This window comes from Lycorma delicatula, chromosome 1 (genome assembly GCF_047948215.1).
Source record: "Lycorma delicatula isolate Av1 chromosome 1, ASM4794821v1, whole genome shotgun sequence".
Taxonomy (NCBI): Eukaryota; Metazoa; Arthropoda; class Insecta; order Hemiptera; family Fulgoridae; genus Lycorma; species Lycorma delicatula.
The window spans coordinates 378,126,139-378,146,341 of NC_134455.1; the positions used below are offsets into that span (position 1 = coordinate 378,126,139).

Sequence of the window (20,203 nt, forward strand, 5' to 3'; positions counted from 1 at the left end):
ATTTCTTCAACAATGAACTGGCGATCACCTTCAATAAGCTCTCAAGTAACACGGATGTTGTCAGCTGTGAGACTTGACCTTGGGCATCAATCATGACTTTTGTTTTCTTCACTTTCATGCTCGCCCTTAAATTATCTGGCCCATGTATACTATGTTCTGGGAAAGTGTAGTGTTCCCAGACTGTATCTTTAAATGAGTTAAAATTTCTATGGGTTTAACAGCTTCATTAGTTAAAAACTTTATAATTATATGTTGTACAACACACAACGAAACCACTTGCTCACTCATAACTGTACCGATTACAGAACAGAATAGAGGAGCTAACCGAGCCGGTTCCTTTTCTCTAACTCGCTGAACATTAATCACCCACTTTGCCATCCAGTTCGGAACTGCTTGCTGCGTAGAATAGCAGAATTACCATCTAAATTTGGTTACCCTCGTATGTTTATGTTCACTGACAAACCATTCTTACTTTTATACTAGAATATTTTTCTAGTTCTTAATTTTTTATGGCCTATGCCTATGTCAATAAAGACTCTAGTTTTTAAATATATGGAATTTTTTTTTTCATTTATTTTTATTAAGCTTAACACTTAGTTAATTTGTTTTTTGTTAATATAAAATGTATTTTAGTTATGTCTAATATTTTAATTGTCATGGCTTTTTGGTCTTAATGATGTTTTTGATGTATACATTAATTGCAAATCTGTGACAAGAATTTACATAATAATTATAAAATTTAAAACTTATATTTATTCATATTTTTAACCTTAGTTTTATACTAACTTGTTTTATGTTCAATGCAAGCTTCAAAATTACCTATGTATAAATATTAATGTAACATATTTGCATTTGAATTTTTATTAAAATGAACACAAATTGAGTGACTAACAGTTGCCTTGAACAGTCTAAAGAATTTTATCCAGTTTTACTTTAAAAATTTTATGAAGACTCTTCAGTGATGATATTTCAGATTAACTTTAACTATAACAAAATAAAACATATGAACAGAAATGGAATTATTTTGCTTTTAATGTTCATAAATGGATAAAAGGTAAAATTTTTTACGTCACTCTCAAAAATATTTTACCCAATGTTCATTCATTTCATTAGAGTTTTAAATTTTCTATTTACTACTTTTCTGAGTTGTTACATAATAATAAAACTTTAAACTAAAATTATTTACATTTTAGCATATGTAGTTTTTATTTGCATTCACTATGTGAATCCTTACTAAGAAAAGAAGCATTATTAATCTGTTAACCCGTAGTTGCTCAACAGGTGAGCAGAGCACTTGCTCACTTTCAGCATTCTCGTCACATGTTTGTTACTAAATTTTATTGAACTTTTTTTTATGCATTGTTATTTTTATTGTAATATTATTATAAACATTTAAACACAAATAATATTATGAAATTACTTGTTACATGAGAGTAATTTTATGTATGCCATTTATTACAATATCTCTAAATTAATTTTTACCTCATTTAATAATGTAGTTTATGAGCAAATAATGCTTTAAAAACTTTCCTCAAATTGTTAAAGGAAATTGGAAAATATTCATTTTTTTTTTAGTTTGAATAAATCATGTCATAATCAATTACATGTATGGCATCTATCAACTTATGCTTTGTTAATATACAATGATGTACTAAGTTTTTTTTTTATGTTTGTTTCTGTCCGTTTCTTCATTAGTTGTAAAAGTTTTAATGACAGAATTTTTTGGATGGATTTTCATGAGTTGTTAAAAGATGAAACCAACAAATAAATTATTAGCTCGCTTATGACATTATAAGTATAATAAAAAATAGATTCAATAAACTTTGTAAAAATATTTTATCTTTTTCAAGGCGTTCAAACTTGAAATCCTCAAATCAAAGTTAATAAAACAAACTTTTAGTAAAATTCAAACGTCTTTATTACCAGTTATTATGTTAAATTATACTTTGAAAGCAGTAATATTTTCATCATCAGATTTTTTTAACAGTGATTTTTGTTTGGTAGAGGAAATAAAATGTCTACTTTCAGATATAAAAATTTATGATTTCTTAAATTTTTTTAATAGCTTTACAGAACTAAAAAAAAATAGATTTTAAAATTATTATTTTTTGTGACTGTTGTTTATGCTTCATCATAATGGAATCTGCTTCAATCATATTTCAGTTGTTTTGATTACATATCATTTTTTTTAAATTTTTTACATTGTGTTTTTTTGTTATTAATATAATATACATATACTATATTTATGTGTTTACACTTAATCTACATTATGTTTATATTCAATAATACATATGCAGACGCTTCATAAATAAGATGCTGTTACTTCATACACGGCGGAAGTATTTAGAACTGCTGTGGAAATTCTGGAGATGTCTAAATCAATGTTTCCCAACCTTTTTTTTATGGTGGACTGGTAAAATTATAGAAAAATATACAGGGACTGACAAACCTTCAGCTTAGATTTTTGACAAGCAAAAATATACTTATCATATTTTTATTTTATTAGTAATTAAATGTTAATTACCTAATATTAATTAATATAATTTCTATCTATAAACAACAAAACAATATATAAATGAAAATCAGAAAATATATAACAAGAGATAAATGTATGTTATTTTATTTAAAAATAGGAACTACGCACAAATCATATTGCAAACTAAGTAAATTATGAAGGTTAGTGAGAAATTTGTTGTTGCTCATTTTGCACAATTGTTTCCATGTTGGGTTGTAAATTACTTAAATTTAATCAAAGGGATGAATTTATTGATAAACGATTTCTTTTTTTTTTGGTTTTAATAAGTGTTGCAGTTGAGAATCCAGCTTCACACAAATATGTGATTGCAAAGGGAAGTGTCATTTTCATGGATTTGTTTTGTAAATTTGGATATTCACTTTTTATTTCAATACAAAATTTAATTAAATTCATAGTTGAAAATCTGTTTTTTAATATTTTGTCTGAACTCAGTTCCAAAAGACATTATTGGTCTTTGTTACTGAAATTATTCTCAATAAAAGGATTAGTTATCCATAAATTCATCTCCTGCAAGTTTATGTTCCTAGGGAAACGTTTTTCAAATAAATCATAAAATGACTGTAAATATTGATTTATTACTACATTCAGATTGTCAACTGTTAATTCCTTTTGTGTAGCAATAAAATTGTAATAAAAATTAAATACATCAGGATTATTTTCTTCAATTTTTTTAACAACAATTTAATTTTTTTTTAAATACATCAATTTTGTTAAATAAATTAAATGTAATTGGTCATACTTCCCTGCAAACTTATAAATTTAAGTTGTTTATGTATAAAAATATATCACTTAAATATGCCAGTTTTGCAATCCAATACATATTGGTAAAACATTTTGATAATAGACTGTTCTTCTACCAAAAATATCTCACTTCTGTCTTTAATTTGTAAAGTCTGGTGCTTACCAGACTTTTCCTCATGAGAGCAATCTTACTTCTGCATGAAGTAAGAAATGTTGGTGTTATGCTCCTACCTCTTGACAAAGAATTGCAAATAATCAAGAGTTAAGATCACTTTTCATTATGAAATTAACAATTTTGTCGATTCCAGGAGAACGTCGTTTAATTCAGGTGACATATTTCTGGCTGCTAAGTGCTGGCAATGTATTATACACAGTATCTTAGTAAGAACACTATCTTTTTTAAGAAGAATAATCAATGTACTTTACATGGCAAAGCAAAATAGCTTTTTTAGAAATATCACATGATTCGTCGATCTGGATGGCAAACATTGATGATTCTTTAATAGTTTTTATTAACTGGTATTCAATAGTTTCAGATAGATAGTTTGAATTCAATGACTAATCGTATCATTTAAAAGAGAAATTGGTCTGACCTGATCTGCAGCTGGGTCCAAATATTTCTTTGCAAGCATCAATTAACACCGATTTAATTAAATTTTCTATGGTTGTGAATGATTTTTTTGTTTTGGCTATAGTGGAACTAAATATGAACATTTCAATTGCGATTTATTTTGAATAAAATTTTCTTTAAATTTTTTGTTTTGGAGTTTAAATTCTTGTTTTTATCATTCAAAATATTCCAGTGGTTTCTGTTGTAGTTCAGGATGTCATGATTTTAAATGTCGCAACATCTTGATGGTTTCATGGTATCATATGGTTTCATGGTTTTACATATTATGCACATTGGATGTACATTGTTTTCCACAGAATCTGGCCAAAGTATAAAACCATATTTCAAGTACTCATTATTGTAACATCTTGCAGATTTATTTTTCTTGTTTGGTGGACATTCATTTTCTCTTTCAATTTTTTTCTACATTTCCATTTCCTGGTTAGAACTTTGAGTGCGGAAAAAATTATGTAAAGTTCCTTATTTTTTTTTCTCATTTTAAGAGTAATAAAAATTTGTGATTTTTCAGTAACTAAAAGTAACCACTTACTTCACTATAACACTAGTAGTCATCAACTGTGTAAAGTAAAGAATGTAATTGTAAATGTTGTTTTCAATAAATTGAACATAAGCTGTCATAAAATAAAGGTACCGCCAAAGCCGAACCCTGTAATGCAGCATTGTCTTGAAGTGTAGTAGCTATACTTCATGCGTCGTATAGTTTATTGTTGCTGTTTGTGCAAAGAATACAATGTATTCAATAAACTAAACGTCCACTAGTATTCGCCAATATATATATATATATACACAACATTATTAAATAATTATATGAATTTTTTTTATGTTCATTTTTTCTCGTATTTTTAAAATATAATTTTTTTGTGGATCAGTTAGTTCAAGGACCGGTAGCATATTGCGGACCAGTGGTTGAGAAACACTGGTCGACATTATTTATGTCTCATTTGCAGCAAAGATAATCAAGAATTGATTTTATTTTTATTTCTATTACTTAAAACTATTAAACTTTTTTTGTATGTTAAATGGAAGAAAAAATTTTAATAAAAAATAAAATAGTAAATTTATTTTTAATTTGTTTATTTTATGTTTTGGAACCAAAATGCATAATAGTTTAGAGAATATATATCTATTACAAATTAATTGTTCTTTGATAATTTTATTAAGAAGATGAACTATTAATTCAGTAATTAAAAAAAAAAATTATTACTTAATGTTTACCAGATGAAGTACTATAGCTATAAATTATATTAATTTCTGTAAATCATTATAAACAAATGACAATAAACTATGTCTCTGTATGATGTTCAAGAAAGAATAGTTTAAGGAAAATACTGGACATTATAACTGAACAAATAATGTTAACATTACAGTACTGTTAGTTATTTTTTTTCATATTCATCATTATATTAAATATAAACTTCATTATGGAGCATACAGGCATTGCAGAATTTAGTTCCTCAGTCAAAATAAATATTATCTCCCCCTGCAAGCTTAATCATATTTCTATAAAAAGTTTTACTAATAAATTAGAAAAATAATTAAGCAATAAAAGAATGAGACAATATCTCATTTTATGGATATTATATTATGACATTTACATGAATTTACAATCTACTTAAAATGTCAGTTTGCTTTATTTTTTAAATTGGTTCTTAAAAGTAGTAATATTCTAATTATCATTAAATTCACAACAAAAACATCATTAAGTAAATTAAACTATTATATTCTTTAATTTTATTGCTTTTATTAAATTGGATAATGTTATTTTCTATTCATATTGATTTATTTAAATGCAGAATTTATGCTAAAACTTTTTATTTTTTTAAGCAACTTAGTAAATTTTTTTTATGAACCTGCAGAGACTAACAATGCTCTTTGATTATCAAATTAAAGTTATTGTCATTGTAGGGTGAATTTTCTAGACCTGTATTAAAGTTATTCAAAATAAAATTTAAGAGAACTTCATGATTTTTTTTTTTTTTGGGTGTAATAGATGCACTAAATAATAGTACAATGAGTTTTTACTTTTGAGTCTTTGCCTATTGTATTAATTGCATTATATTTTAGCCAATGAATTTGAAAGTTAATAAAAAAACCTTCATATTTATAGTAAAAAATTATGTGCAGTTTTATTTTATACCAGTTACGTTTCCTATTTAACCACATAATCTTATTTCATTGCTGAAATTTGACTTAAATTAAAAAATTGTAGAAAAGCTTAATTTTATTTGACTTTCTGTAACCATGCTCAATTTTAACTTTACGTGAAATATTTTGAATATGTTCTATATGCACTTTTAATATGTTCTATCATATGTTTTAATATGTTTATTATATGTTCTTTTTATCTGTTCTTTTAATATATTCTAGCTGTTCACTTTCTAATCTATTCAAATTTTTTTCATCCAATCTGTCAATTATTATACAGGGCGCTTTATAATGTTCTTCGGAGTTTCAAAAATTCATTAATAAAAAACTAGTTCACTCATAAGAATAAAACAAGTACTCTACAAAAATACTTTAAATAGTTTTTTCCACATATACTAGGCAGTTAGTAGACCATTTGCTCGCTAGGCGTCGACAGTAGAGAAAATGGCTGCCACGGGAAGCGAGAAGTCGTCTTGTGTGTTAGAATTTCACTTGTCAAAGTCAGTAATTTCTGTGCAACGTGCGTTTCGGTTGAAATTTCATAAGGAGCCACAAAGTGACAATTCAATTCGTGCATGGTATAAATAATTTAGTGAAATCAGTTGCTTGTGCAAGCGAAAATCAACTGGTCGTCCATCTACCTCAGAAGTCAATGACAGTGTGGAGAGTTCTGAATAAATGTTTATTATGCAAACCGTACCATCTTCAATTAATCCAGCGTCTTTCTGATGGAGATAAAACACGTAGGCTCAATTTTTGTTTTCAGTTACAGGAAAAGATGTTGTTAGATGAAGGTTTTCTAAACAAGATAATTTTCAACGATGAAGCTACTTTCCATATTAGCGGCAAAGTAAACCGTCATAACGTGTGAGTTTGGGGAACTGAAAACCCACACGCTTATGTAGAACACATTCGGGACTCTCCGAAAGTAAACTTTTTTTGTGCGATCTCTTGTGAGGCAGTGTATGGGTCGTTCTTTTTTATGGAAACGATGGTAACCGGCATGATATACCTGGATATGTTGCAATTATGGGTTATGCCTCAGCTACTCAACGACTTCATTTTCCAGCAAGATGGTTGTCCTGCCCGTTTTCATAACGAGGTTCGACAGTACCATAACATAACATTACCTCGGCGCTGGATAGGACGTGCGTCTGAAGAAGACCAACAAATTATGCTGCGGCCACCAAGACATATTCATCTTCAAACATCTTGTCCTTATCACAATAATGATTGTTTTGTATTTGGTACCAAAATGTTCTTAAATAGCACATCAGTTTTTTTATTATTTATCAAAAATAAATATTCTCACTGAAATAGATATTAGGCGTTTTAAAAAAAACTGATCAAATGGAAAACTTAATACAGGGCGTTTCATAATGTTCTTAGGTGTTACAAAAATTCAGTACAAAAAAAGTATTTCACTTACCTACATGAAAGTTGTACGAGGTAATGCAGGGACTCAAACAGTTTTTGTTAAAATCTATAAATGTTCAATATGTGCTTCATTGGTAACACAGCACACATCGACACGAAAGTCTAGCTCTTGCCAAACTCGTTCTAACATGTCATTTTCGATAATAGTTAACTGCATTGATTATGCGATCCTTTAGCTTAGAGATATCTTACGGCATTGGTGGGATAAACACCTTATATTTTACGTAACCCCAGAGAAAGAAATCACATTTGTTTTCTATTTAGGCAAAAGTTATTCAAGAATTGTTTCAAACACCACTTTGTGCAAATTGCAATAATTTTTAACTTTACTTCACATTTTGTGATTAGGGTAGAAGCACCAGTTGTGGCCACTTTAAGGTAACAACTAATTTTTTGTGCTTATTCAATTTTTTGATGGTTTTGTAATTATTGTGTTTCATTATTTGAAATGTTACCTTTTTACCTATGTAATGAAAATCTCTCGAAATAGGTGTACAAAAAGTTACAAATTAAAATATTTGAAGAGGCATATTTTCCCAGTTTTGGCTACTTGTTTACCTGCTTGTGACCATTTTCTCCACTTTGGCCACTTTTTGAAAATACCAAACTTTTGGATATGTGAATTAATTAATTAACATAGAGATACAGTAAATTAATTTTTTTTTTTAGTCAAATGCGTGGTTGTAAATGTAACTGAACAGTAAAACATACATAAATTAGTTATAATTTCATAACATTAATACAGAAGTAAATATAAATTGACCAAAATACATTACTCACATTTTTTGAAAATTATTTTCACTTAAAATGATTGAAGAATGCATTAAAAAGAATAACAACACATATTAAAATTTACATTTGTAGACTCTTGCGAGTTACATCAAATTTGCATAAAAATGACAAAATAAACAATAAAAAATTAGTATCAGTTACTTAAAAATAAAAGAATATAAAAATTACATTATTTGTACAAAACCTTAAAAAATTAATTGCTTACTCTTCTGAGTTCTATAAAGTTTGCTTAAAAATAAGGATAACAAGGCAAACATGGAAAAAATAAATAATAACATACAATATCTACAAACATTTATTTGTATATTATTTCAAAGTTATTAAGAATAACAATAATAAGACACAAGATAAAAACATTACTATTTTAGAATTATTACTTAACAATAGCTAATGATAAGACAATATATATTGAGAATTATAATTGTCAATGTTTCTCAACAGTATTCAAAGATCCTGAAAATAAAGTAACAAGTATTCAACAATCTTGTTCAAGTTCAGGTTACTGGCAATTTGTCTCACATTTTCAATACTAATTTGTAAAATGTAATTTTCTATTTGTAAAATGTATTTTATTTACAAGGCAAGTTTTTGTGCATTCACACTTTTCAAATACTGTATTTGAAATTCACAGTCTAAGACTTTAATTTAAATTAACAGCTTTATACTTAAAAACCATAGTATTTCTTCCCACAGAAAAAAAACTTTGCAAGAATGAACTTGATTTGAGGTCATTTTTCCCGTAAAGTTCCACTTCATCTTCTTCCAGTTCTCCAGTTTCTACATCATCTAAGCTATCTTCAATGTTTTCCCATTTTTTGAACAGCTGGATTCAGATATAAACTGCACTTGTTCACTTTTCTTTTTGCTCTGCTTATATCTGATTTGCAGACTTCATTTAAAAGCTTTTCATTTCTGTTCAAGATTTGCTTTTCTTTCAATCTTAGCTTTTTCTATCTCTTGTTTTATTCAGTCCACTTACAACTGGTATTAACTGATGGAGTAACTTCTTTTCCTTTTAGATGAAGATAACCTGGGTTCAGGCCATCTTAAAAACAGACAAAAGAAATATTTGGTGGTTATTTCAATTGTAATTGCTTGCGATCTGTTTAGGTCCATAGATAGAGATGCAGAGACTGTAGAAGTCTAAGACGAATCCAATTTGGATACATCTAGACTATTGTAAGAAATTTCAATAGAATCAATTATAATAAGTACAGGTTTTTCAAATGAAATTAGGTCTACAATTTCTTGATTATGGGTTGAAGAAATATTACTACTTGTTGCTAACTGTAAAGTGTTTGGCGTGGAATTTCAATCATTGCATTTTCACGAAGAGGCGTCAATTCAACCTGTTCTGCTACTTTTTAAGAGGAATAAGGCATGTAGATTTCCCTCCCCCTAATGATTTCTGTACTTAATTAGTAATACTTTGGTCTCTTTTAACAAGGAGAGTATTTACGTTGTATAAAGTCTTTCTTAGTGCTATTTTTGTGCTGGTGGTAGAGTGTGTAACTTCCCTAGTTTCACAATCTTGTTGTCTGAGAACTGTTATAACGGTTTTGCACCTTTATTGTTTAAACGATTCATTTCCATTTCATGGGGATTCAGAATATTTTAGTGCACGATTTGTTCGAGCACACATCTCATCACGGCAAAAAGAGTGGCAACAACTCCTGGTCGTAAGTCCTTGTTACAAGCAAAGGGGCATTTACCCTTAGTCCTGCTCACACTCTTTTAGAGCGGGGGCTGCAATCTGTAAATATATGCTGATCTTTGATTTCACGCATTTGATCCAGTAACGACAAAGAGTGACAGGAGAATACAGATGATCTCCAGCTGCCCGTGGCTCTCTGTGGGCAGTCGTCACACTTGTTGGACCTGTGCCCAACATTTCTGTATAGAAGGAAGTGAGCATTTTGTTCATATACTGTTAGGTCAGGGAATCTCCTACCATTACCGATTTTAGAGAGGTAGGTAAAAAGCCTAGCCGGAGGAGGAGACCAGAACTTTTTCCTTCAATCTCCTCAAACACTGATTCAGAAATGGATGTAGGGGTGACCACCCGGGAAGGTATGAACCCAGTCGTTGAAGAGTTTTAACAAGCCGGGGGCAAGCCTGGTAGCTCTGCCCCATTGGCCCATGATGTTTTGGCAGAACTAGATGGCTTGTTTTTCTATTTAGCAAACCCCAAGAGTACCAGTGCAGCCTCCAAGGGGAGATTTTTGCCTCATCTAGAATTCTTCCAGGCAGCTTTCACAGCTGTCGCGGAAGGTTTTGAAAATCTTGCCTCAGAGCCTAAGGAAGTAACTGCAGTTCAGAAACTGGCCCCAGCCCAATGCAGCCTTGTAGGTATGCTGAAGAGGTTAGGGGCAAATGTGAAACCAGCCACACCTCTAAGAAACCTGAGGTTGCATTTGTTAACAGAGCAGAGGGCTCAACTGTGTCCAGCAGTCAGCCGAAGAAATGGATTAATACCACTTTTTTTTTATTCGGGTATGTATTTCCCATAAGAAATACATTGAAGTTGGTTCTACATAACCTATTACTTGATAAATATTATTCTAGGTCGATCGTCAAGTTGCTGCAGGAAGAATAAGTCATCATTCTTCTAAGGATTTTGAAAATTTTCCTGAGCTGATGAGTACAGAATTTTTTTCTAAGTACCACAGTGTTGCTGATTTGGCCGGGAAATTCTTTTCCTTATAACTCCTTACCCGTACATACAATCCCAAATCCCTCTTGGATCTACGCGATCCACACCTGACCGCATATTTTACACCCCCAAAAGAAATTTGACCCCCCACCAAATTCGAAATCGGATTTGGAGGAATACATTTTATCTCCCTTTTTTTATGAATTATTATTTCAGCAACATAGCCTTTTACTTGGCTCCACTTTAACTCAATCGGATTAAGGTTACAGTGATAAGGGGGAAGCCTTAACACCGTATGAACTTTCATTTCACCCAAATCGTCGATTAAAAATTTATTAAATTTGTCACGATTGTGTTTTACATGTTCAAGGAGTTTTGCTTTTAAACTGTTTTCTCCGAAGTGGATATATTTTTATTGCAGCCATAAAGCAATTTCTTGTTTCCTCCATGAACTGTTTGGAATATTTTCCAGTGTTACACTATAGTACGGAACATTGTGCACTAAAACAATACTATTTTCGGGTAATAATGACAATACCTTTTCAAACCACTACCTTAAAATATCTCCGTTCACGTCATCGTGGTAGTCTCCAGATTTTTTTGGATTCAAAAACGAGTAATCCCCCTTCTAAAAATCCATTTTTACTGCCAGTATGTACCACAATTAATCGCTTTCCTTTATTTTTTGGAGGTTGCAGGCTCAATCTTAATCATGACAGAAATGCTGTTTTTACCGATGTAACTGCCGTATCACACCAAATTTGTGAAATGATGTGGCTTTCATTACCCACGTCTCGACCAAATAAAATATATTCTACCGGTTTTTCTATAATTTGCTATATATATATATATATATATTTTTTTTTTTTTGTTAATAATTACGCCGCCAAATTATGATCATTGTAATTGCTATAATAATTCGACTTCCGGATAATTTCGACATATCTTTGCGTTTCACATTCCCCAGACCCCCCAAAAGCACTGTCAGTTCAAAAGTTTATACACATATATATATATATATATATATATATATATATATATTTCTTGTGGACACGATAACTGCCGTAATTTTGCGCCAATCACTTTCAAATTGATACATAAAATATAACCACCCAAAATCTAGGTCGAAAATAGGAAAAATCGGATCATAGTGGTGAAAATGGGGGGGGGGACTTTTTCAAAAAACAAAATATCGCTCTTTAACATTATTATTATGTAAATATAGAATTCATTTAAAGTTCCTACAATTCTTTGGATAAGGACCTAAAACTTATCTAAGTAAATTTTTTTAATGCCATCGTCCAATCGGTTTAAAGTGATCGTTAGTCCTCTAAACATTGCCTAAAACTTTTGTCTGAAACAATTTTTAATATGACGAACCCTTACGGCAAGGGATGACCAAAATATTGCTGGAATTGTAAGATGGGACTTGTATGCTAAACATTTTTTTACATGCAACCATTGTCGCATTGAGTAAATTTGAAGTTTTTCGTAACTTTAAGGTTGAAATCTTTTTTATCCCCTATTTAGCACCGGTGAAATCTGTCTCCGCTTTCCGTTGTGCCGAAGGGGATTTTTTTATTTCTTTTAATAAATTTAAAATCCATCGACAACAGTAATTTGTATAAACTAGTGCGTCCAATCTTTGGACGCATTTTTGTCACAGTTTTTCACAGCTAGCAATTGCTTTAATGTTGGTATTTCATTCTGAAAAAAAGGAATTATTACAGTCAGTCTTATTAAATTTTTGTCAAATTCATCCCATTTTCCTAGCACAGGTTTGCCACAGTTTCCTATTTTTAACAGGAGTTTCTTCTACCTTTCCTTTCCTGTTTATTTCAGTCCGTAATCTATTAATATTACTAACCGATGCCCAGTTAATTCAGAAGTAAGTTTCATTACTACCTTTTTAACCATCGTTGGATTTTTCTTCAGCAGTTGATCGAATACGTTTAAAAAATTTTTTTCACCACTTCATAAATGTTCCCTTTTCTGTGCGTATTAAAAGATGTTCCTGAATTATCAGCCGTATCGATAAACTATTTGAATACTTACACATACAGGCTAATCACACTTATCAAAAATCACAAAAAATCAGTAATAATAATCGCAGGTGTAAATAAATCTCACAGTAATTAATACACACACCCAGCCACACGTACCAAAAGAAGTACTGAAACACAGAACTACAATTAAAAGAAAATTAAAAATATCCAGTACTGAATAAGAGGAATTCATACTGTTATTTTGAAGTCTGTGATAAACAACGATGTTTTGTTTATAAACATCCGGTAGTTATAACAGCTCAGCGCACACTATTGTATGCAATTTATATATACACGCACTAACAGTCGCAGTTTAATTAATATCTCATTCTAAGAATGAACAGTAAATTTTAATGCCACTTGCTTCTTACTACTGTTCAAAAATCATTCATTATGTTGGCTTCTAATTAATGATATCCTGATCTTGAAATCAAGAAATATTATTACAAAATACAGGTACATGTAATACTTAGACAATTAAAGGATTCAGTAAAGTTGTAGAAGATATCCTATTGTATAAGAGACTTCTTGAAGCATCTAATCAGTCAATCAAGAGAGACCGATTTACTTCATTTTGGATAAGTTTAGAACAAAAATAATTTGTCCAAGACGCTATTTACATTTTTTTTAAAGTAATGTATTTCTTTTTTATCTCATATTTACGGTGCCTTATATCTTACCAAATGCTGTATTTATGAAAAGAAACTGTTTAAAAAATTTTTAAAAAGAAATATTTTTACATAGAAAACAGTTTCTTTTTAAAAATTTTTTAAACGTAAAACATTTTTTGTGCTATGTCACTGAAGTGCAAAAACTAGTTTTTAATAGAGAGGGAGTTTGTTACTCTGCATGTGAACCAGTTGCCTAGCAACCAAGTTGTATTGGTTAATATCTTTATGATTACTTTTGTTACTTTATTGTCATTTACTGTTATATGTAAAAATACTGAAAAAAGACAATGTCTGTTATACATGAATTATCATTATCTGAGGCTGCTATTATACAAAGCATTCTAAAATACACATTAAGTGAACTTAAACTTCTTGGAACTATCTCTGAATGGAGGTGTGTAATATTGATATTATTTTCTTACGTGAAAAAAAATGTTGTGGGCACCACATACTTCCTTGTACGCTTATTAAATTACATATACACATATTTTTAAATGAAACGAAAATAAAACTATTTCATTAATAACTTCTAATATTTTTTCATATTTATTTTTATTGTTATTATAGAATTATTATTTAGAGGTAAATAATTATTAATAAATCAATATATTTAAATTAAAAAAAAGGAGATGAAGCCTGATTCGAACCGATGTGCTCTTGATCCAAGTATTTCATTAATTAAAATTTAATTTAGCTGTAATTCTGAAACCAATGAAAATAAGTACCACTTATGATATATCGTTGAAAAACGCTCAATGTGGCGTATTATTGAAGCTACGGAAAAGCCCAAAATCCAAGTTTTTTTTCCATTTTGGGTTTTTTGAACACTTTGTTCAGTCGATTGCAATCAAAAGGGTACAATTAGATGTTGCAACAGTACTAAATCCAAAATTTCAACATCCTATGGCTAATCATTTTTGAGTTATGCGAGATACGTACAGACGTCACGCCGAAACTAGTCAAAATGGATTGACGGATGGTCAAAATGAATATTTTCGTTAAAATCTAAAAACCGAAATTTTTCACTATCACAATCCTTGCTTTACTTTTTACAAGGAAGTAAAAGTTAATATTTGTATTATAATTAGTTAAGAGATCAGCGTTATTTCATTATTTCTTCAAAAAAACCTAATTTTAACTTGAGAGAATAGTTCAATTTTATTGTTAGGTATTTATCGGACTGTTTCATAATTCTATTCATACGTGTGAGATCAAGAAAAATTGTTCAAAAATATTTTTCTTAATGTTTCAATTAAATTTCAGCACTTCTCTGAAATAAAATACAATTCTTTCTCTACTTCAGAACAGAATTTAGAACAATTTGAATTTTCTTTTATAACAGACTAAATGGAATCTTTTACAGTAAATATTATTATAAGTGGTTTTGTAAATAACAGTAACTGTTATTCACTAACTGTTGTTCACAACTGTGTTCAGAAAAAATAAAAATGTCCTATCTATAGTACCTACTAGGTATTTTTACTCTTATTAAAATGCTGAAGCAAAAAAGAACCCAAATTCAAATTTAAGTTATGATATAATTACTTATTTACTTTTGGATTTGAATTCTTGTGTAATCACAAGAATTGTGATACATTGGGTATTGGTATTCAGAACAAGGTTAGGTCAAAACAAGTCTTGTTCTAACTCACTAGTAGAACAAGACAAACGCCAGACTGTAATCAACAGTATCATTTATATTTGCTTTCATTAATCCTCTCAGTGCCCAAATCAACTGTAATTGATTTGGCAGTTTTCCCTTGGTTACTTTAATTGACTTAAATTTTACAGCCGTAAACCATAATTTCATTCTACTTTGATCCCTTGCTCACACTGCAGCACATTAGGCCATGCTGCATCTTTCTGTAGTCCAGAAGCCACACCGTTCTTGATCCCCATCAGTTCATCAACTGATTGCCTTCATTGTACATGAGTTGTCATGTGAATGAAATGGACAGTATTGATATTTTTTCTAAACAGCAAAACGAAGTAGTATTTATGTGCTATGTAAAACTACAACATAAAGAGAATGGATGAAACACAGCTGAAAAATATGTAAAGTAAAAATATTTTTAATTATAAACAGATTTAAAATAAAGTTAAATAAAATGTAATATTTTGTTGTTTTTTTAAACTTTTGCACAAATAGGGAAGAAATTGGCAAAAAATCACCTTTTCATCTTTAAGATAATTATTTTTGTATGTGGTTAAAATATAAGCACTGAAAGAGGAAAATTATGAAATTAATTTCTAGCAACTTCTGTGGGTGAATTGAAAAATAAATATTATTATGGGTTTGGTGCATGACAAGTTTTCAGTGTTTCTTTTTAACATGGTATTTCCTGCTTAAACAACATATTGTATTCATTACAATCTGTTCCATTGTAAATTGAAAAGGTGAAGTTGTTGAATACTAAAATATAAAGGAGCGTATAAAATAAATTGATAACAGCCCAAGCCAGTTTTAATTACTGGTTCCCATAGATTGCAAAGATAATTAATGGGAGCAGTATTTTGTCTTTGCTTATACAACTATACATTTCAGCGTATATTATCTTAAGGATGTTACTGTCAGAGTGTTATAATGAAAATCTAAAGTTTGATACAGTCAACTCACAGGTTTTCTCTTTACACACTTCTTGTTGATGTTAAAAATCTCTATGATTGCAATACTTTAAACATTTTTTTGTACCAGATGGTCTTGAAAATTACACAACTTATAAAATTTTAGATGAATCAATCAAATTAAAAAAAAAATATTGGTAACACTTGTTTTTAGTTATTTCCTTAACTAAAGAAAATAATGGGAAAAATTTTAGAATGATTTTTTAAACATACAAAAACAAAAATAAAACTTTTAAAATTACCACCTGTTTCTGACCTAAGAAGGGGACTGTGCCTCCCCTAACCTTCGGTACACGTTATTTGTATTTTCACTTTAAAGTACTGCAACTATGGACATTTATATTAATTTTTTTTTTATTTGGGAGGAGGGAAGGATGTGCTTTGATGGGAGTGGAGGAGTTTTTTAAAAATATTCTTTAAACTACTTCTATTAGTCTTGTACACAGTGGCATTTTGATCAAAATTCACCTAAGTTGAGAGTATAGGTGATCACCACTCATTTTTCAACACTTTGGAGATTTTTGTTGTTTTAATGGTACGGAATATATATGAATAAAATATATGCTATTACTTCTGAAAAAATATTACTACTACTAATAATAATAATAATGCCTCGGACAAATCCAACCTCCCAACAAGCAATCACATCTACGCACACGTCCAGGATGGTCAACGACACTGTACTTTGGTACTTTCACTTATGTTGGCCAACGAGGCAATGGTTTTGCCCAGGAGTTCCACTATGGAATATGGGATTGGCAGTGCCGAGCTGGTTGCGATTGTTTTCTTTTTCGGTTTTGTTGTTTGTAGTGGGGGAGAGAGGAATCCCCCTCTCTCCCACCACCTTGATATGTCTTTGCCGATGCTGGGCAGAGTGCAGACAGGGAGTCCTAATCCCTCTTGTGGATGTAGGCTTTGCTGAAGTCTTGCGTAGTTCAGTGTGAGTCAGTCACTTCAGTCCTTGTTCCATGGGTAAGGTTATCAAGAGCTTTTACTGCTATGAGTCCTTTGTCCTATGAGCTGCTGTGCAAGCCCTTTGATATCTTATAATGGATACAGTTTGAATTTTAAAATTCAGGCTAAGGAATCAATACCTGATTTCTTGGCTTGGGTTAAATCTATGGGAGATGGATGACTGAGGGAACCCAGACAGGATCAATGATCTGAGGCATGCCTAATCGTCTCTCCGCCCACACAATGTGACATACTGACTGGCAAAATTTTACATATATGGAAACTTCAACCATGGAACATCTACAACTTCCATGGCAGAGAACCCACATAAAGACCCTCGATACAGGAGTTTAGATCATTCAAAGGTCAGCTACTTCAAAGCAAGAAAAATTGTGTTTAGCAGATTGCCAAAGGACATATCTTATTCACAGGTTGCTGCTGTCCCTGAGGCTTCCTTTAAACCAAAAACAAGATAACTGAACTGGCACCAGCCTTAGCAAATTTAGTCAAACAGATCATTAATCAAAAGAGTCAACCAATTAGGGTCATCAGCCCAAAGCCATTGAAGGTTAAAATAGACATGATTAAACAAAAGAGTTCAATTACATTGAAGAATGAGCCAAAAGGTAAAATGCCAAAGTTGAAGCCAAAGTTAGTATTGAAAAAATCTCATTCAAGGAAATGAGAAGAAAGAAATAAAAATATTAGAAACTGAGGACGTAGGACGACATACAATGGAGACCTGGAAGGCCTTTAAGAGGGAGAGTTTCACCACCCCACACGCTGTAGCAGGTAGTTTCAGTTCTTATATATTGCTCATCGCACCATCTAAGCTAGTATCATCTGGTGACAACAGCAAGACATCCTCTGTAATTTTTACTATTGAGGATTGTAAGGATCCATCTCCAACGCATCAGAAACCTTTGAGTTCAATGTCGAGACCTTCAGGAATATGGAAAAAAAGCAAAAAAAGAATGGCCTAAAGGGTTAATTAGGTAATAAAATATTAGAATAATATAGTTTTAATGACCTTTTGAAGAATTTTAATTAAAGGATGAGTTTTTAATATTAGCATGACATTGCAGCCGTTTTGATAGTTTTGACAATATTTTGTTAGAAATGGGTTTGGTTTTTTTAACTGGTAAGGGACCTTTACACCCTTGTCATCTTGTGTACCCTTAAGGTTTTAATATCCTTAGACAAATCTTTTTCTGCATAATCTATTTTTACAAGACTAGTCTTCTAAGTCACTAATGTTCTTGTAAGGAGGAAAAGAAATATTTTTATTTTTTTTTACTTTTTTTGCTGTGAAAGGCAATAATTACCATAGTAGTCAATGCCTCTAAAACTTGAAAACAGGAAGAAATAGTTTCCAAAAGTTCTCTGGTGAAACATTTACCAAAATAAAACTACTGTAAAATATTAATATACTAAACAGGAATCTACCCTACCTGCCTGTCCTATTCTCATAAACGTTTAATAGATCAATACTATATAAGAGTACTTGAGTCATCATGCTGAATTTTACCTCTTCACCTGTTCTAGGGATATTAAGCACAACAGTTGCTAAAACACACATCCACGAAGTAGGAATGCACTCTTTTTTCATTTTGAACTTAAAAGACCTCAAAATGTGAAATTAACAGAAATGCACGCCTAAAATTTTGACAGATTATCATACTTTCTTTTTTTCAATAATAAAGGAAAGTTATGATGGGATTATTTTATATATGTAAATTTTAATTAAACTAAAAAAGCTAGTAAAGTGCTAAAAAGGTATTTTAAATAAAATAGTTATTTTTAAAACTGACTAATCTAAATGTAACAATTATTTTTATTTCCATTCTTTTTAAATTTGGTTTGGTTTTGAATATTCTATTATCAGTAAATAAAAAATATATTTTTACTTTTTAAAATACTGTCATAATATTTTTTACATTTTTATTCCTGTTGAATTTTTATATTAATAATTTGATTTGCATAATTGTTTTATATTAATGATTTTTTATTTCAGAAGTCAAAAAGATGCTAATGATAAAATTTACAAGGACTCACTTCAGGTTCAAATGGCAATAAAAACTGAAAAAGAAAGGTAAGCTTACATTTTAAATAAATGAGACGTGAATTATTTTACTGATGCTGGGAAGTTTTTTTATTATTCTGTTTTAATGTATATGTATGTATGAATTCATCATCTCAATGGTTGAACCACATATAAGATGTAATCGTTTGTTGTAATATTCATAGAACCTATCCAACTATCCACCTAACCCATCCAACAACCCAGTTTGTGGCTATCCGTTAAAGACATCCTGGAATTTTCATAGCTTTTTAATTCACCTTCTTTTATCACATTTTATTATTTTTATTTGTCAACCGATTTTAAAAAATAAAAGTTTTTTGTTCAAAATAAAAGGCTTAATATTTTAGCAAATAAAATAAATATTGATTAAACTAATATTTACAGAGATATAATGGATTGAAAAATAAACATGGCCACCATTTTGTAATTTGTGAAGGTATTTAATTGCTGATTTTTTGCTAATTTAAAACTACCAATACGCTTACCAAATATTAATGTGATTCGTCTATCTGAACTTGAGATATAAATTTTGATATAAAAATAACAAAATGGCAGACAGGGAGAGAACGCAGGAGAAATTGCCATTTTTCCTAAGCATATTTTTTGTTTAGTTTTACAAGTAGCATCCAAAAAAGTATAGCCAGTCCACCATTTTAGAAACATTCTGTATATTATATATACTTGTACTTGTAATAACTGATGCACCAGGAAGTGTTTTATTCTTGTTATTCAATAATCTGCTATATATTTCATATTAGTTTAAAACTGACTTGGGTGATATAAAACTTACCTCTATAAAACTTTCCTAAATTTTTTTGCAATTTTTTACGTGCTGTTGTACATAGATGCATTTTGCAGTATTTTATAGCTAAACTCACTATTTTTAAATT

At 30.1% G+C, this 20,203-nt stretch overlaps 1 protein-coding gene across 1 annotated transcript in view; it reads left to right on the forward strand.

Annotated features, from left to right (window-relative positions):
* Positions 1-20,203, forward strand: part of LOC142317297 (dynein regulatory complex protein 9-like) — a 37,765-nt gene that overhangs the window by 4,249 nt on the left and 13,313 nt on the right. Inside the window, exon 2 of the mRNA XM_075353728.1 lies at positions 19,245-19,322. Coding sequence (XP_075209843.1) covers positions 19,297-19,322 — 26 coding nt within the window. The 5' untranslated portion in view covers positions 19,245-19,296. The remainder of the gene's footprint in view (positions 1-19,244; positions 19,323-20,203) is intronic.